The sequence below is a fragment of the Aquarana catesbeiana genome, linkage group LG03 (genome assembly GCF_042186555.1).
Source record: "Aquarana catesbeiana isolate 2022-GZ linkage group LG03, ASM4218655v1, whole genome shotgun sequence".
Taxonomy (NCBI): domain Eukaryota; kingdom Metazoa; phylum Chordata; class Amphibia; order Anura; family Ranidae; genus Aquarana; species Aquarana catesbeiana.
This window is the reverse complement of record NC_133326.1, coordinates 329,619,834-329,640,343: the sequence shown is the minus strand read 5'-3', so window position 1 is coordinate 329,640,343 and position 20,510 is coordinate 329,619,834. Positions and strand designations below refer to the sequence as shown.

Genomic DNA, 20,510 nt, shown 5'->3' with positions numbered 1-20,510 from the left:
GTGATGGGCTCGGCTTATATCGGAATAGGCGTGCTCCAGTCTGAGGAGGGCGGGCACTAGAGCACAAACTGAGATGATGCGCTGGGTGTGGCCAGGAGCCGCTGGGCGGTGTCAGTGTAGAACGGTGACAGACCAGAGGTGGCCGCGGAGAGTGAGAGGACGGCGGAGAACATGACAGAGACTAACGGGTGAGTAATGTCCGGTGTGTGTGCAGGGGACAGACAGGTGACAGGCCGCTGACTTCATACACCGAATACTATGGGAGCCGCCTGTCACCTTCCTCTATGGCCGGGCCTGACAGGTGATGACTCTGTGTGCTTTGTCTGCAGGTGACCTTACCGCTCCTGGTTCATCATCGTATTATCCCGGCCACTGCTAGGAGCCGTACAGAACCATGAGCGGCCAGAAGGTGGACTGCAAGGTGGTGATGCTGGGCAAGGAGTCTGTGGGCAAGACCAGCCTGGTGGAGAGATATGTCCATCATCGCTTCCTACAGGGGCCCTACCAGAATGTGAGTGATCACCTCCTCTCCTCTTCTCTCCTCTCCTCACATCCTTCTCTCCTCACATCCTTCTCTCCTCTCCTCACACCCTCTCCTCACATCCTTCTCTCCTTTCCTCACATCCTTCTCTCCTTTCCTCACATCCTTCTCTCCTCTCCTCATACCCTCTCCTCACATCCTTCTCTCCTCTCCTCATACCCTCTCCTCACATCCTTCTCTCCTCTCCTCACACCCTCTCCTCACACCTTCTCCTCACATCCTTCTCTCCTCTCCTCACATCCTTCTCTCCTCACACCCTCTCCTCACATCCTTCTCTCCTCTCCTCACATCCTTCTCTCCTCTCCTCACATCCTTCTCTCCTCTCCTGTCCTCACATCCTTCTCTCCTCTCCTGTCCTCACATCCTTCTCTCCTCTCCTGTCCTCACATCCTTCTCTCCTCTCCTGTCCTCAAATCCTTCTCTCCTCTCCTGTCCTGTCCTCTCCTCACATCCTTCTTTCCTCTCCTCTACTCACATCCTTCTTTCCTCTCCTCTCCTCACATCCTTCTCTCCTCTCCTGTTCTCACACCCTTCTCTCCTCTCCTGCCCTGTCCTCACCTTACATCTTCCTCTCCTACACCCTCCTATAATCTCCTACACCCTCTTCTCCTACACACTTTCCTACACCCTCTTCTCCTGTCCTCACCTACACCCTCTTCTCTTGACCTCACCTACACCCTCTTCTCCTGACCTCACCTACACCCTCTTCTCCTATACTCTCCTACACCCTCTACTCCTATACTCTCCTACACCCTCTACTCCTATACTCTCCTACACCCTCTTCTCCTACACACTCTTCTCCTGTCCTCGCCTACACCCTCTTCTCCTGTCCTCTCCTACACCCTCTTCTCCTGTCCTCTCCTACACCCTCTTCTTCTATACTCCCCTACATCCTCTTCTCCTATACTCCCCTACATCCTCTTCTCCTATACTCCCCTACATCCTCTTCTCCTATACTCTCCTACATCCTCTTCTCCTATACTCCCCTACATCCTCTTCTCCTATACTCTCCTACATCCTCCTCTTCTGTCCTTACCTAAATCCTCCTCTCCTTAAGTCCTCCCCTCTCACATCCACCTCTAGATGAATGGATTGAAAATTGATCAGTTCTACTAAACCAGGCAAATTTTGATCCACCTATGACTTACTTCTCTTTCTGAAAATGCAATTTGTCTGGCTGTCATTCTGATCCTCTTTCTTCCCTCCAAATATACAGATGATGACTTCTGATATTTCTAATCTTGTACTTGCCACTTTATTGTGATAAAGTACAGTTTAGAAAACATCCTTGCTGCCACCATCACTTTCTCCCTGTAGCTGACAGGTATATTGATAAGTGTAGGATATGGTCCTACTTCTCTGAATGTCTTGGACTCATCTTGTTACTAAAAGGCTCTGTATGCAGAGTGTTGGTAATTTGTGTAACTTCATAAAACATTGTGTTTAGCTAAGAATTTTCATTATTGTTAAATATTGTCATATAAATGGGTCTGCTATGAATTTTAAGGGGAACCCCAGGTCCCCTCCAAAATCCATACCAGACAATTAGGAAAGAAAAGGGGGGGAGAGAGACACAAGCGAGGCCCCCCCCCACCCATCAATCCCCTTATCGTAATCTGGAATCCCCCTCAGATTCTGACCCCCTCCATGTGAATGAGTAGGTGTACATAGTACACCAAAAAGTTTTTGACAAGTCCTTTATTAAAAAAAAAAAAAAATGCCCCTTGGTGTAGATCCATCACCAGTCACGAAGCCCACCGGCCCGAAAGTAGAAGTCACAAAAAATAAATAAAAAACCTCCGGTCCAAACAAAGGCTCTCACCATCTGACAGCTCTTAAATAACTAAGGGGCCCCTTGTGACATCATCGACCAAGGGCATGCTGGGTCAGTGGCGTCACAAGGGGGCGGTGCCACCTTGTTGAGGTTACAGGGTGGCCCCGTCCCTTAGTTTTTTAAGTACGGTCAGAAGGCAGAAGCCATCGCTAGGACCGGAGATTTTTTTTTTCTTTTGTTTTTTTGGGTCAGAGGTGGTGGCAGGCATCGTGATTAATGATGGATCTATACTGGGGGACATAGATTATTTTTTTTTTAATAAAGAACTTGTGAAAAACTTGTGTTGTATTTTTCATTGCTTTTTACACTTTTTTGGTGAATGAGTAGGGGTATTCATTCACATGGGGGTGGGGGGGGGAAGAGGCCCTTGTCTCCATCAAAATGGTAACAAGGTGCTTTGGGGAGGGGAGCACCCCCCCATATGTTGAGGGCATGTGGCCTAATATGGGGGGGCGCTTGTTCAGCCATTTCCCCTCCCTTTCCTGGCCTGCCAGGCTGCATGCTCGGATAGGGGTCTGGCATGGATTTTGGGGGTTACCCCCACCACATTTTTTTTTTTTTAATTATGGCATGGGGTTCCCCTCAAAATCCATGCTAGACCCAGACCCAAGGGGTTGTTAGGGACGCCGGCGGCCCCATTCCTTAACACTGAAGCTACTAAACGTAGCTTACACACTTGGCTAAACACTGCTAAACTCCAGCAAAATAGGCTAAAACATTAGCTTTTTTTTGTCCAGCTTTTCTAAAGCAATTTTTTTAGCTTTCTAGTGTGCATGAATCCTTATAATTGTTTTACATTTTATCTGAAAACAAAGTAATGGTTGCTGTCAGAAACAAATCATTTACTTATTACATAGCATTTTAACCTTGTCTTTTAAGCTTGGACTATTTTTGCTTTGTTTTAGACTATTGGTGCAGCCTTTGTTGCCAAATCTATGAATGTGGGAGGACGTAATGTGACACTTGGAATATGGGTATGTGGTAATGATGTTTATTAAATTTGGAACAATGTTACAGTTTTACAAAATTGGTTTAGCCATAGGAATTTTATACTTCTCTCCCATGCAAGCTCCTTCAGTTGGCCACTGGGCTGCCTATCTGGTCTGTCGGATAAGTAGCCAACAGTCAAATGAAGGCGCTCAAAAGGCAGGCTGACAACACTGCTGCTGATTGAGAGGCTAATGCCCGTACACACGTTCGGACATTCCGACAACAAAATCCATGGATTTTTTCCGACGGATGTTGGCTCAAACTTGTCTTGCATACACTCGGTCACACAAATCTTGTCAGAAATTCCGAACGTCAAGAACACGGTGAGGTACAACATGTACAACAAGCCGAGAAAAATGAAGTTCAATAGCCAGTGCGGCTCTTCTGCTTGATTCTGAGCTTGCGTGGAATTTTGTGCGTCGGAATTGTGTACACACGATCGGAATTTACGACAACGGATTTTGTTGTCGGAAAATTTGAAATCCTGATCTCAAATTTTGTGTGATGGAAATTCCGATGGAAAATGTCCGATGGAGCCTACACATGGTCGGAATTTCTGACCAAAAGCTCCCATCGAACATTTTCCGTCGGAAAATCCGACCGTGTTTACGGGCATAAGTGTGGTCAGTCTGCAACAGGAAGTGCCGTTACTGGCAGTATCTCCAGGTAAGAAATTTGCAACAGATTCACAAAAATAACAATTAGCTTGAAATGAATCTGTGTTCAGATCAGACACACTAAAGTATTTGCATATTGTGAACAGGCAGCAAAAGCACTTTAAAATGAGTCCTTATTCACCTCTGTAGCTCTAGGCATTGTTGAGCAATTCATTTTTAAAATTCAGAACAGAATAACATAAGGACCAGTTCACATTGGGAATGCACTGGAACATGACACGCATTCCCGTGTGATTCCCACACAAATGCACAGAATTTGCAATCTGCGTTTGCAGTGCCGTTAACAATACATTGGCATCTGCATTCCGATTGCAAGGGTGGTGCATACAGAATGTGCCTCCACACTGCGTTTTGGTGTGAAGCAGCCCTTAAACATTGCTTTTTTTTTTCTATGAGATCAAAATCATGGCAGCAGATGTTTTTGGGCTGTTAGAACTGACTTGAGAGTCTTTGTTGTGATCTTTGAGGATCTTTGAAAATGAATAACTTCACATTAAAGGTAGCTAGAGAGATGAGTGAGGGTTTGATTTGAAAGCTGATCGATAATATATAAGTTGTTTGATGTCCACTACTTTGGATCCACAAACAACTTTTTAAATATAGTTTTTGGCATGCTTAAAGCCTGTGTTGATGGGCTTTTCCCATTTAAACTGCTTCTCTCCCCATGAATGTTCATGGGAATGTGAAAGCAGCTTGAAGTAGGTTCAATACTTTGATTGAGGGAGCTTGCAGATGGAGGATACATTGATGTTGATGCTTGGAGAGAAGTCAAATGTAGGTCAGAATGAGGTCAAACACACCTTTTTAAGTTAACTGTGAAGCATCTTAGAATGGTATTTAATTGCAAGGAAAATGCACATGAAAGCAAGCTGCATTTGCCCATTGATAAAAGCCCTAAGACCCCTTTCACACTGAGGCGCTTTACAAGCGCTAAAAAAAGTGCCTGTAAAGCTCCTCCCCTGTCACTCCAATGTGAAAAGCCAGAGGGCTCTCACACTGGTGCGCTGCGCTGGCAGGACGTCAAAAAAAGTCCTGAAAGTAGCTTCTTTGAGGCGCTTTAGGAGCGGTGTATACACCGCTCCTAAAGCGCCCCTGTCCATTGAAATCAATGGGCAGTGGCACTTTTAACCCTTTTTCGGACACTATTGGGGGTTAAAAGCACCCCGCTAGCAGCCGAACAGCACCGATAAAACGACGGTAAAGCACCGCTTAAAATAGCGGCTCTTTACTGCTGACGCCCCCAACGCCCCAGTTTGAAAGTGCTCTAAATATGTGGAAGCATCCCACCTGTACGGCACACTGTAAATGCTGCCAGGCTGTCTGCTCCCACACATTAATTATAATTTTAATTAAATTATAAAATTCAAGGACATGTGGAACGTGGGAAATTATCTGATGTAAAGGAGATAACAGCTTTGCATGTTAATCTAATTAACAAAGTAATTGTTGTGAATTGTCATATTAAAGAGGAAGTAAACTTTGCAGTTGAAAGGGGAAATCCAGTAAAACGATCCATGACATCATGAGGATTTACTGTGCTCTGAGCCCGTTCTTGGAAAAAGCAAAGTTGATTAACAGCAAAAAATCACTGCTTAGTGATCAGTTGCTTGGTAGTAACTGTAGAAATACATAGATCACCACTATCAGTGACCATTTCTGCAAAGGTATATGGGAAAAAAAAACAGCCACTTTATTCAGTACATCTGTTTAATTGCTTGGTAACACAAATTGCTAATCAGCCAATCTTATGGCAGTAACTCAATGCATTTAGGCATCTAGACGTTGTGAAGATGACTTGCTGAGGTTCAAACTGAGCATCAGAAAGGGGATTTAAATAATTTTGAATGTGGCATGGTTGTTGGTGCCAGACGGTCTGGTCTGAGTATTTAAGAAAACTGCTGATCTGCTGGGATTTTCACGCACAGCCATCTCTAGGGTTTACTGAGGATGGTCCGAAAAAGAGGAAATATCCAGTGAGCGGCAGTTGTGTGGTCAAAAATGATTTGTTGATGCCAGAGGTAAGAGGAGAATGGGCATACTGGTTCGAGATGACAGAAAGGCAACAGAAACTCAAATAACAACTTGTTACCAACCAAGGTTTGCAGAATACCATCTCTGAACACACAAGACATCGAACCTTGAAGCAGATGGGCTACAGCAGCAGAAGACCGCACAGGGTGCCACTCCTTTTAGCTAAGAACCGGAAACTGAGGCTACACCAAAACTGGATAATAGAAGATTGGAAGAACATTGCCTGGTCTGATGAGTCTCGATTTCAGCTGCAACATTCAGATAATAGGGTCAGAATTTGGCATAAACATGAAAGCATGGATACATCCTGCCTTGTATCAACAGTTTTGGCTGCTGGTGGTGTAAAGTTGTGGGGGATATTTTCTTGGCACACTTTGGGCCCCTTAGTACCAAATGAGCATCATTTAAACGCCACGGCCTACCTGAATATTGTTGCTGACCATGTCCATCCCTTTATGGCCACCGTGTACCCATCTTCTGATGGCTGCTTCCAGCAGGATAATGCACCAGGTCACAAAGCTCAAATCATCTTAAACTGAACATGACGATGAGTTCACTGTACTCCAATGGCCTCCACAGTCACCAGATCTCAATCCAATAGAGCATCTTTGGGATGTGGTGAAAGGGGAGATTCGCATCATGAATGTGCAGCCGACAAATCTGCAGCAACTGCGTGATGCTATCATGTCAATATGGACCAAAATCTCTGAGGAATTTTTCCAACACCTTGTTCTGAAAGCAAAAGAGGGGGTCCAAGCTGGTACTGGCAAGGTGTACCTAATAAAGTAAGTATAGTGTGTGTGTGTGTGTGTAATTGTATATGCAGTATATATATTTATCACACACACTATTCTAACCATAGCTCTCCCCAGTATTCTATCCTTTGTTACTTCACCATTCCTTACCCACATACATTACACCTCTGCATGGATGAAAAAAACTCCTCTGCTCACAATACATCCAGCATTAACTCTCTACCCACAGCCTCTGCTCCAACAACAAAACCACCTCTTCTGCTCAGCAAGTATCCCCTCTGCTGCCTCCTTCCCTTGCCACCTGCACACTATACTGTACTGTGCTATAACAATTTATTCCAAGAACATATTCCTTCTGGAACAGGTATACTTTTGCTAGTGTATATAGATCTAATATGCATTTAGTAAGCATGCACCATATACAATCCCAGCATTCACATGTTGGAACTCCCTTTTACTACCTGTGAAGTTTACCTCCCTATAAAGCAACTCAAAGTGATAGTTCACCTTTTTAAGAAAAAAATGAAAAGGTGAACTAACACTGTACTCTCTCTCTGCCCCCACAGTCCCTGTTGTTCTTACCTCCGGGGATGCTAAGCTGTATGGACCTAGGCAGCAGGTCCAGTCTGGGGTTTTGAAGTCCCTGCTGTTCTCCCTCTTCTCTGTGCAGTGCCTCCTGGACAGACCAGAGCAATTCACTGTGCAGGTGCTGATCAATCAGAATTGCTCTGGTCCATCCTGGAAGCACTGGAAGCACTGCACAGAGAAGAGGGAGAAAAGCAGGGATTTCAAGTTGCTGGACCATTGGACACTGACAGCTCAGCATCACCTGAGGTGAGTACAGAGGAGACCGAGAAGGGTGAGGGGCAGCTTAGGTTGGGAGTTTGGGCTCAAATTCTACAGATTGGTAGCAGCATTGTACGTCTTTCCCTCTGCCTGTCTACGTTACTCTGGCTTTAAATCTGCTTCCTCTCTGATCCAAAGAGGAACAACACAGGATTGCCCTTTGCCTTTCCTCCTATTCACAAGAAAAATTTTTATTATTTTTTTTATAAGATATTTAACAGTACAAGCGATGCATAGACACATTTAGATATGGTAATAGTACATATGTAGTCACAAGGTAGGTGATTGTTCACATAAACAATAGAAAGAAGTATGAGAGCATTACATGACATTGCAGCAAAATATTGGTGCAGAGGCAGCAGATTAAAGCAAATCAGCTAAGGAGGTCTTGTGGTAGGGGATGGGGGGGTGGATTAAGGATAATTAATAGATGGGGGGGGGGGGGGGCAGACAAGGAAGGAACCACAAATACCTCAATAGCTTAACTGAGCATGCACACTAGGTGATGTTTAAAGAGATCTCAATCGTGTTGTATAATCATATAGCTACTTCAGCATCAACTTGGACATCATCCACAACCTCAGCACCCCATGCGTCTATCCAACCTGACCATATCTTATTAAATTTTTTGGGGCAGTTACAATTAAGATATGTGAGTTTGTATAGTGGGAGTACAGAATTCATTGCTAGACCCCATGAAGATACTCTAGGGGGTGATGCATCCTTCCAATGGAGAAATATTTCTTTTCGGGCATAGAACGTAGCGTAGCTCAAGAATAGTTTGGTATATTTGCCCCTTACATTGGGATTGAAAATGTTCAACAGCATCGCTTTGGAGTGAGCCCCCACATCTAAGGAGGTAACCTGATCAAGAGTGTTAATTATTTCCGTCCAATAGTCTCCTAGACGAGGACAAGACCACATCATATGAAGAAAGGAGGCGGATTCCAGACCGCACCTGGCGCAGGCCACTGGGTTGTCAGGTGTCATGATTGTCAGACATTTTGGGGTGTAATAGGCCCTGTGGAGGAACTTGACCTGCATAAATCGATCTCTGGCCGAAATCGCATTAATCACAAAGGAGGATACACACGTTTCCCATTCATCCTCTGACAAATCAGGAATGTCTATTTTCCACTTGACCAGAGTTTTCTCAAGTTTCTTTGTAGGGGGTATGGACAAATGGAAATATATAGTGGATAATATGTCTATCTATGATTTTAGCGGTAAGTAGTCCCTCCACAGGGTCTGACTCTAACTGAAGGAGAGATGGAAACTGTTTCCTATAAGCATGTCGAAGCTGGTAGAATCTAAACAGCATCCAACCTGGTAGTGAATAAGCATTTTTGAGGTCAGAGAAAGTTCTTAATTTACCACCCGCCACAATGTGTTTTAGCTTAACAATTCCCTTCCCTGCCCAGATTTGGGGGTCTGGAACCGACTTCAAATGCGGCAGTCTAGGGTTGCCCCACAAGGGAATGTGCGGGGAGAACATCCCTGGAGTGTTAAAGTGATTCCTGGCCTTGTTCCAAACTGCGATGGTAGTGCTCATCAGCTCCGTAATGCCAGGGTGGGATTTCATCCCTCTGAACACCACGTTGCTGAGAGAGGAGTAGGACCCCATGATGGCGGCTTCCAGGGTCACCGCCGGGTTATCACGTGGCTGAGAGATCCACCATCTAACCATCACCAGGACAGCTGCCCAGAAGTAGACCTGGAAGTCCGGTAAAGATTGACCCCCCTGAGTGACGGGTAGCTGGAGGGTAGCCATGGCCAGTCTCTGGGGTCTTCCATTCCATATAAAGGAGGATATTGTACTTTTTTCAGCTTAGCAAAAAATGAGGCTGGGGGGATCAAGGGTGAATTTCAAAAAAAGTACAGAAATTTAGGCAGGTATATCATTTTGATTAAGTTTACCCTCCCCACTGGAGAGAGGGGGAGGGTTTTCCATGTTGTACATTTTTGCGAGAGGTTTTTTAGTAGTGGCTGGAGATTCAGTTCAAAATATGTAGACAATGGAGCTCCAACCCTTACTCCTAAATATTTAAATTCAGATGTCCAGTTTAGGGGGGTACCTGTCGGTGGGTTTTGACTGGATGCGTTTAATGAAAAAAGTATCGATTTCCCCCAGTTTACCTTAATACCTGAGAACATGCCAAACTCATCTCTTATGTGAAGTGCTGGTGAGAGGGAGGATATGTCTTTGAGAAAGAGTAGGGTATCATCAGCATAAAGGGATATTTTTTCCATTACCACCCCTACTTGGATGCCCTGTACTGAGGGGGCGGATCTAATACGGGCAGCCATGGGTTCCATGGCCAGGGCAAACAGTCCAGGAAAAAGCGGACAGCCTTGCCTGGCACCCCTAGATAGAGGGAAGGGCGATGATAACGAGTTATTTGTCCGTATGCGTGCCATGGGGTTGTGATATAACATCTGCACCCAGCTAATGAAGCGAGGGCCAAATCCAAATTTGCGCAGGACAGCCCAGAGGTAGCACCACTCAACCGAGTCAAAAGCTTTCTCGGCATCAAGAGAGGCTGCCACCTCCGGACCGTCCCCGCCTGTCCTAAAAAGATGTGTAAGGAGACGTCTAATGTTTATATCAGCCCCCCTTCCTGGCATGAATCCAGACTGGTCTGGATGGACCAGTGCCGTGATCACAGTGTTCAATCGTCCAGCCAAAACTTTGGCCAGTAACTTGGCGTCAACGTTAAGGAGTGAAATTGGCCGATACAAGCAGCACTGATCAGGGGGCTTGCCAGGTTTAAGAATGACCTCTTCAGCCATTGTCGGGGGCAGTGAGCTCCCCTCCATGGCTTTTTGGAGCATTAGCCTAAACGACGGAAGTATTTCTTCAGCGTATGTTTTATAGAATTCAGCTGCAATTCCGTCTGGACCTGGTGTCTTACCATTTTGTAAGGAGACTACTGCTCGGTGAATTTCCTCTAGTTGGATCGGGCCATCTAATGCTTCCCTAAACATGGATGTCAGGCAAGGGAGCTCCACCCCGTCGAGGTATGCAGTCAGTTCCTCATCCGAGCACCCCATCCGAGAACCATAGAGCTCCTGATAGAATGATGCAAATCTGTTATTAATATCTGCAGGATCGGTCAAGATCGTCCCAACCGAATCACAAATGGCTGAGATAGTCAACGGGGAAGAGCTTTCCCTCACCAGCCATGCCAGCATACTGCCGGTTTTTTCTCCATGTTCAAAAATTCTTTGTGACTGGTGTAAGAATTTGGTTTTTGTGGCCGCCGTGCGTAGTAGAAGAACATCTCTCAACGCTGCCTGGAAGTCTGAGTATACCCCAGGGGACCCCGTTGTGGAGTATTCCGCCTCTAGTGCTGCTACCCTCTCCTCGGCTGTCTGTGTTTCCTTCCTCAGATCCTTCCGGATCTTACGGATGTGTGTTTGTAAACTGCCCCTACTGAAGGCCTTAAATGCGTCCCAGGTTGTGGTCGGAGTCACGGAATGGTCTAGGTCTTGCCAATAATGTATCGCCTTGGATCTATATGGTTCAGATATCCTAGAGTCGGTCAACCAAAATCTGGACAGTCTCCATAGACTCTCCCCTGGAGCATTGGACACACAGAGCTTTAAAGCAAGCAGAGCGTGATCAGATATGCCACAGGATAGTATATTGATGTCCTGAACCCTGGGCAGGACAGACCCCCCCACATATGCAAGATCTATCCGCGATAGGGTCTTGTGGGATGCTGAGTGGCAAGTGTAGGCCCGTCGAGAAGGATGACGCCACCTCCACACATCTGTCAAATTAGATGCCTCAACCCATGAGGACAGCTCGGCAGGCGAACCCATTCCGGGTGTGAGCCTGTCCATTGCAGGGTCCGGGACCAGGTTGAAATCCCCCAGCATCACCACATTATCTGTACCAAAGGCAGCTATTTTAAAGATAATTTGGTTAAGTACCCTTATAGAGGCTGGTGGGGGTAGGTACAATCCCACCACAACCAGCTCTGATCTGTCTACAATGGCATGCAATATTAGAAACTGACCGTTAGGGTCAAGCTCCAGCGCCAGCAGTCTAAACGGTAAGGATTTGTTCACTAGAATGCTAACCCCCCTGAAGTAGTTGGTATACGTGGAATGGTACTGGTGTCCCACCCAGGGTCGCCTAAGACTCAGAAGTTTGCTTCCCGTCAGGTGGGTCTCCTGTAGTATGCAAATTTGGGGGTGCTATGTTTTGAGGAACTGGAACACCAGTGACTTCTTAACAGAGGAATTCAAGCCCCTGGTGTTCCATGAAATTATTGTACAATCAGCCATCCATGCCCAAGATCATATTTTCCATCGATATATCACCATGTAAGAACAGATGCAAGGTCTGGACCCTTAACAAGGTCAAAACGTGGCACCTGGTGCATTTTGTGACAAACATGAGTACATCGCTTGTGAAAAAACAGCAAATCATAACAAAACATTCCTAACCATGCCCCCCACCCCGCCAGCCCGACCCAAACCCCGGGGAGGCTCAGGATCCCAACTCAGAACCAAGGCGAACACGCCTGTAATGGGGTACTGTGAGCGGAACAGCATCCACAGTGCAGCAGTCAGATGATGAAGAACATCCAGTCCTCTGCTGGAGATAGGATCATAAGAAGTGGGTGCAATCTCCCGGCAACAGCCGGGGGCACAAACTTAAACCTCAACGTTGCAGGAACAGTTATATTTTCTTGGCCATGACCAACATTGTTAGGGAGGATGAGGGGAGGGGGGGCCGGGGGGGGGGGGGAGGATATGCAAAGGAACAGTTGACTCCCACTTCTCCTGTGAGGACAGCTCAAGGAGCTATGAGATAGCTTAGGAGCCAGTGGAAGGCCGGGTTCCCGTCTACTGTAAGGCAAGGTGGCATGGATCACATGGGGAGCCGTCTGGAGCAAGAGTAATGATCAGGCCAGTAAATAAAGGAGGCACGTCTCTAAAGCACCAGTCGGCCATGGCACACATAACTAGAAATAAACAGATTTCCTTGTGTAGTGAAACTTATCTGCGTGGTAGCGCGTCAATCCACGTGGAGGCATTCTCAGGAGAATTAAAGAACCGCACCGATTCGCCGTCTTCCACTCGCAATCTAGCCAGAAACAGCATGCTGTACTTGATATGCTTGGCTTGGAGTCTGGCTCTCACTGCGTCGAAGGATTTCCGCTGTTTCTGCGTTTCCAGCGAATAATCTGGAAAGATCAGGAGTTTGGCATTTTCAAAGCGGAGTTCTCCCTGTGCTCTCGCCCCCCTCATCACCATGTCACGATCACGAAAGTGGAGTAATTTAAAGATTAAGGTGCAGGGTGATGCACCTTGTGGGCCTCTGGTGGAGGGTATGCGATGTGCTCTTTCCACGGTGAAGAATGGGGAAAACCGTGCCGAAGGGAGCAATTGTTGCAGTAAACTTTTAGCAAATGCAGTGGGGTCTGTACCCTCTGCCCCTTCCGGAAAACCCAAAAAGTTGTTCCTTCTGTTGCGATTTTCGGTGTCCTCTGCCCTAGCCTCCAACACTTTTTAACTTTGGTTTTTAGCACATGTAAATCAGCCCCATGATCACGTACCGTGTCTTCATTGTGGGAGACCCTCTGCTCCACCTCATGCATGCGGCCTCTCAGGGTATCGAAATCCTTCCTAAAAAACTCCACGTGGGTCTGTATGTGATCCACTTTCTCTGTCAGGGAGATTATGGCCTGCATTACAGCCTTAACCCTTTCATGACTAAGCCTATTTTTGAAATTTGGTGTTTACAAGTTAAAATCCGTATTTTTTGCTAGAAAATTACTTAGAGTTCCCAAACATTATATATATATATATATTTTTAGCAGAGAATCTAGAGAATAAAATGGCGATTGTTGCAATATTTTTTATCACACGGTATTTGTGCAGCGGTGTTTTAAATGCAAATTTTTGGAAAAGGGACACTTTCATGAATTTTAAAAAATCCAAACAGTAAAGTTACCCCAATTTTTTTGTATAATGTGAAAGATGATGTTACGCCGAGTAAATAGATACCAAACAGATCACCCTTTATAATTGCACGCACTCGTGGAATGGCGACAAACTACGGTACCTATGAATTTCCATAGGCGACGCTTTAAAATTTTTTTACGGTTACCAGGTTTGAGCTACAGAGGAGGTCTAGGGCTAGAATTATTGCTCTCGCTCTGACGATCGCGGCGATACCTCACATGTGTGGTTTGAACACCGTTTACATATGCGGGCGCGACTTTTTTTTTTTTTTTTTTTAATTTATTTATTTTATTTATTTTTTTACTTTATAAATTGTGTTTAAAAAAAATTTTTTTTTTTTTTACTTTTATTGCTGTCACAAGGAATGTAAATATCCCTTGTTACAGTAATAGGTGGTGACAGGTACTCTTTATGGAGGGATGGGGGGTCTAAAAGACCCCCCATCCCTCCTTTACACTTCAAAGTATTCAGATCGCCGAAAACGGCGATTCTGAATACTGTGTACTTTTTTAAATTCGGCGCCATTGGCAGCCGAGTAAACGGGAAGTGACGTCATGACGTCGCTTCCGCATTTACAACAAGAAGGCTGGAACGAAGCCGCTCACAGCTTCGTTCCAGCTCGCCCCAAGCCGCCGAAGGTACCCGATTGGACACCGGGCCTCCCGATCGCACGGGAGGCCCGGTAACAGCAGCGGGAGGGGGGGGATGTCCCCTCCCGTTCCTCCGGTATAACAACCGAGCGGCTTTGAGCCGCATCGGTTGTTATACTCGGGTAGCCGATCGCCTGCTCTAAACAACGGTACCGGGATGATGCCTGCAGCTGCGGGCATCATCCCGGTATAACTCCAGAAAGCCGAGTACGCATATCTGCGTACGGTCGGCGGGAAGGGGTTAAAGTCCGCCGCCGGGTCCGGGAGCCGCTCCGGTTCGTTCGATCCGCCAGCCTGGTTCTCCATGTGGGCAGGAGATTTAGGCGAGGCCGTGGCTTCGGCCTTGTCCGCGGTTCTCGGCAGCGTGGCCTTTTTCCGGGATTTTAGCTGGGAATTGCTCCTGTACATACCCCAGAGGTGTCTCAGAGGTGAGGGGGGCACAGGAGAGCCTCTGCACCCCAGAAGAAGAGGATTTATTGCCGATCTGCGGGAGCTCAGGTCTCACACACCTGCTCCCTCTGCCATCCCGGACACGCCCCGCCTTTTCTCCTATTCACTCTTGCTATTGAGCTGCCATCAATCCCAATACTTAGCAACCAATATAAAATCTTTTTGCAATCTCCCCATAACCACAATACCCAACCAGCTTGAAACTTCAGACAACGTTGGTACACTCTCTGGAGTTTGCCAAAGTACACTAAGACTTGGACTAGTAAGTAACTTTCAAACTTTTTTGGAGCTAAAATATAGCTTAAGACTATTTAGCTCCCAGTTAGCACAACTAATTAAATATCGCAAAACAACTGAGATACCACTTTGGGTAGATCTAGAATCCTTGGATATCGATTCCCTTGGGCTTAAAAATCTCTTGTGGCTCCTACCACACACTAGTCCTAATTTAATAAACTCCATCACTGCCCATTCATTACAATTGTGGGATAGCATATAATTCCCTGCTAGTCTTTTCTCACCCCACTTATTCTTACATTTCTTCTTAACCCTTTCTTTGTTCTGGGTTGAGTCTCCTTGGGCTTTCTACGGTTGGCCAAGTATAGGAATCTATACTATAGTAATCTATACATCTCCATTAATAATATGGTAACAAGGGAGTTAAACTTTTTGCTACTCTTCAGGATGAATATTCTTTGCCTCACCATAAAATTGTTATTTTTAAGTTAAACATTATATTACTTGAACAGATTTGAACGTCCATAATTCTATTACATCATTTGAATCCAAATGTCTAAAAGGCCCATGTTCTGGTGGCTTGTTACCTCTTTTTCTTTAGGCCATATTCCTCAAAACAGGCTTTTTACTGCCATCCATTTATATACATTATACATTTACAAAATGGACAGAGGAACTGAAAGTAATCCTAGGAACCAGGGTACTGGAAACAAATTCAGCAAACTACTAAGTCGTGTTCCAGTAATATCTACACATTGAGAAAGACTATAAGCTACTTTCAAAATGGTATCTCCTCCCATTCTGGGTATTTGCATTTATAAAGACAAGAAAAAAAATAACCGTGCACTAAACAGTGCTTTTCAAAGTGTATAACTAAGACAGCAGCCACCACAAATATTTACCATAATATGAATTAGGCCCCTTTCACACATGCGGACAGTATGTCCGTATTTCATCTATCCATTTTCGGATGAAATACGGACATACATGCATCCCTATGGGATAGCGGGTGTCAGCGGATGTACATCCGCTAACACCCGATGTTGTCCGGCTCCACTCTCGTCCGATTCTGCGGACGGAAGAAAATCCTATTTTTCTATCCGTCTGCAGAGCGGATCGGATGAACACGGACAGACGGTCCGTGTTCCTCCGATCCCCCATAGGGGAGAGCGGAGATCTGACAGGGCGGTCCCTGCACAGTGTGCGGGTCCCGCCCTGTCATCTGCCTGCTCAGCTGGGGAAAACGGAGCGATCCCCGCTGAGCAGCGGATAAACACGGGGCGGATCAACACGGATCCGTCCCGTGTGAAAGGGGCCTTAAACTTAAGGGCTTGTTTACACTCAAATAAATTTCTAACGCTTAACAAATGCTCCTATAGCATGTATGGGCATTAGACTCACATTAATAAACTTTAGTATGGGCTTTAGACTTTAGTATGGGCTTTAGACTGGCGACAACAAACTTTAGTATGGGCATAAGACTGGCGTTTTACAAGCGTTAGAGATGAGTTAAAAATGCTCCCCAAACGCCCTATGCGCAGTTTTGAAATGTTTGAGCGTTAAGGCGCTTTAAAATTGCTCCACAATGGAAAGTGACATTACATGAAATAAACAAATCTTAACGCCCCGCAACTGCACCGCAAACGCCTGCCAGAGCGTTTGCGAATTGTTACCATAGACTTGAATGGGAGGCACTGAAAAGCTTCAAACACCTCCTGACTCGATATGAGGCTTCAATTTTAAAGCAAAACTACGCAACGCTAACGCTTCATGTTTTAATAATGTGAACAGCCCTGTGTACTGTCCATTGTATAATTTGTATAGGTATTTGAGGGACGTTTTTAACGCCCCTCAAATGCCTGCTTTTAATGCCAGTGTGAACTAAGCTCATTACATCAATATGAAGCGCTGTTACTGTAAATAAATCTATACATTTGTGAAAAATTCATATACCAATAAATTTGTGTAAAAAAACAAATAAAAGAATTCATATATAAATCAGTATATACAGTTAGGTCCCAAATATGTTTGGACACAGGCACAATTTTAGTTTTTTTTCAGGTATTTACCAAAACATATTCAAGCTATAGTTATATAATGTATATGGACTGAAAGTGCACACTCTCAGGTTTAATTTGAGGGTATGTACATCCAAATCGGAGGAAGGGTTTAGGAATTACAGCTCTTAAAAATAGCCATCCCCCTTTTTCAAGGGGCCACAAGTAATTGGACAATTGACTCAAAAGCGGTTTCATGTCCAGGTTTGGGCTACTCCTTCTTCCTTATTTCTTCATCAATTAAGCAGGTAAAAGGTCTGGAGTTGATTCTAAATGTAGTATTTGCATTTGGAATCTATTGCTGTGAACCTACATCATGCATTCAAGGGAGCTGTCCATTTAAGTGAAACAGGCCATTGTAAGGCTTCAAAACTGAAACAAATCCATCAGAGAGATAGCAGCAACATTAGGAGTGGCCAAATCAACAGTTTGGTACATTCTGAGGAAAGAAAAATGCACTGGTGAGGTCAGCATCATAAAAAGGCTGGACGTCCACCAAAGACAACAGTGGTGGTTGATAGCAGGATCCTCTCTGGTAAAGAAAAACCCCATTCACAACATCCAGACAAGTGAAGGACACTCTCCAGGAGGTGGGCGTATCATTGTCAAAGTCTACAATCAAGAGAAGACTTCACAAGAGCAAATACAGAGGGTTCACCACAAGGTGCAAACCATTCATAAGCCTGAAGAATAGAAAAGCCAGATTAGTCTTTGCCAAAAAAAATCTAAAAAAGCCAGACCAGTTCTGGAAAAGCATTCTTTGGACGGATGAAACTAAGATTAATCTGTACCAGAATGACGGGAAGAAAAAAATGTGGAGAAGGCTTGGAACAGCTCATGATCGAAAGCACACAACATCATCTGTAAAAATGGTGGAGGCAGTGTGATGGCATGGGCATGCATGGCTTCCAGTGGCACTGAGTCATTGGTGTTTATTGATGATGTGACAGAAGACAGAAGCAGCCAGATGAATTCTGCAGTGTTTAGAGATATACTGTCAGCCTAGATTCAGCCAAATGCAGCAAAGTTGATTGGACGGCGCTTCACAGTACAGATGGACAATGATCCAAAACACATTGCAAAAGTCTGGAGCTTTTGAAGGAAAAGAAGTGGAATATTCTGCAATGGCCAAGTCAAGCACAAAGACCCACAAACAAAAGAACAACGAATGACAGATGCAGTTAGATCCTGGCAAAGCATCAGAAAGGAGGAAACCCAGTCTTTGCTAATGTCCATGGGTTTCAGACTTCAGGCAGTCATTGCCAGTAAAAGATTCTCAACAAAATATTAAAAATGAACATTTTATTTATGATTATATTCATTTGTCCAATTACATTTGAGCCCCTGAAAATGGGGGGACTGTGTATAAAAATGGTTGCAGTTCCTAAAATTTGTACTTGATATTTATGTTCAACCCCTTGAATTAAAGCTGAAAGTCTGCACTTCAAATTCATTTGGATTGTTTTGTTTGAAATGTATTCTGGTGGCATACAGAGCCAAAAGTATGAAAATTGTGCCTGTGTCCAAATATATATGGACCTAACTATATGTGAAAAGTTCATATACCAATAAATATGTGTAAAAAAAAACAAGAGAACAAATATCCATGTAAGCAAATAAATAAAATAATAAAAAGATAAATAAGTCGATTAATAAAAAGTGCAAGAAAGTTCAGCAAATAAGTGTCAAAGTCCTTCAATTTCTAAAGTAGGGCACAGAAATCCACCAACAAACAATAGTGTATAAATCTTCCTTCACTGCACCGATCCTGTGTACCAGCCACCACTTAATAACACTCCTGCTTACCACAAATTTCGACCTTAAACACAGAGGTCAAACAGTGCTTTATAGGAGAAATCCCTGTAGATGGATAGATGATGGATTTCTAACAACCTTTCATGCACTCACCCCACTCAGGTCCGTTTTTGCTTAGGTCACCAATGATACACACAGGAAAGAAGAGGATGGGAGATTGCTATAGTGCAGTAATTTAAAAACATCCTTTATTTAAAACAGACATACCCACATAAGGACAGTAGTATACAGCATTTCACAGTATCTACCGAACATCCTTGTGGGCGTGGTGACGTCACTGCATTAAACACATCTGTGGATAGGTAGAATTAATGCCCTAAAAATAAATATCCTACCCAGGATGATCTACATTTTTCAAATGATTCCAATAGCAGTACCTCAGGAGTATTTTAGGAATATCAATGGTACTAAAATATATATGGGTACATAAACGTCCTAGGATTGCATATGCAACATTGGTGAAGTTAAAAAGGGCAGGGGGGCTAGCAGCACCGGATTTCGAGAAATATTATCAGGCTATCTCTGTCTCCCAGATTGCAGAGTGGATGCATAATAAAGAGGGGACAAGTTGGGTAAATATAGAGATAATACAAAGTAAGGTGGATCTACAAAAGATGGTCTGGATACCACGGCAATAATCGGGATTTAGCTACGAGCACAAACCCACTAACCAGAAACACTTTTAAGATTTGGGATGGGTTAGGGAGATTGCATCACTGGGAATGCAACTCGCCACTAATGTCTTTATTGGGCACAAATTATTTTAAACCAGGGAAAGAGGAACACATATCTCACTAGATGGGAAAAAGAAGAGAAAATATTACTGCAAGATGTGATGAAAGGTAATAGGATATATACGTATGCTGAAATCTCACATGAATGGGGAAATAAGCCACTAGACAAATGGAGGTATGCACAATTAACCACTTCCCACCCGACCTATAACCGATTGACATCCGGGAAGTGGTTCTGTTATCCTGACTGGGTGTCATATGACGTCCAGCAGGACAACATGCCGGTGCGCGTCCATGGGGGCGTGCAGCGATCGCGAGTGTGGCGTGTCAGTCTGACACGCCACATCTCCGGTTGTGATAAGAAGCTCTGTCAGAGGCTTCTTACCACGTGATCAGCTGTGACCAATCACAGCTGATCATCGTGTGAACCAGGAAGTGCCGGTAAACAGCATTCCTCGGGTTGCGTTGACAGGGAGAGCCGATCAGCAGCTCTCCCTGTCGAGGGGGTCTGTGCTGATAATCAGCACACTGATTATCAGCACAGCCCCCATCAAATATACCCATAAGCTGCCAATCGGTGCCCAGTCAGTGCCCCATCATAACCCCATGTCAGTGCCCAATAAAGTGCCGATCAGTGCCCACCATAGTGCCAATCAGTGTCCAGCATTAACACCTGTCAGTACCTGCCCAATCAGTGCTGCCCATCAGTGTCATCTATTAGTGTCCATAAATGCCACCTGTCAGTGCCAATCAGTGCCGCCTAACAGTACCAATCAGTACCGCCAGTCAGTGCCCATCAGTGCTGCCTGTCAGTGCCTATCAGTGTCACCTATCGGTGCCCATCAGTGCCGCCTATTAGTGCCCATCAATTCTACATATCAGTACCCATCAGTGCTGACTCATCAGTGCCCGTC

At 44.9% G+C, this 20,510-nt stretch overlaps 1 protein-coding gene across 4 annotated transcripts in view; it reads left to right on the top strand.

Moving 5' to 3' along the window:
* Positions 1 to 51: 51 nt before the first annotated feature.
* Positions 52 to 20,510, top strand: part of RAB24 (RAB24, member RAS oncogene family) — a 68,367-nt gene continuing 47,908 nt past the window's right edge. For all 4 annotated transcript variants that reach the window (XM_073620491.1, XM_073620489.1, XM_073620488.1 and 1 more), the window contains exons 1-3: positions 52 to 188; positions 330 to 511; positions 3,281 to 3,349. In XM_073620491.1, coding sequence (XP_073476592.1) covers positions 395 to 511; positions 3,281 to 3,349 — 186 coding nt within the window. In that variant the 5' untranslated portion in view covers positions 52 to 188; positions 330 to 394. The remainder of the gene's footprint in view (positions 189 to 329; positions 512 to 3,280; positions 3,350 to 20,510) is intronic.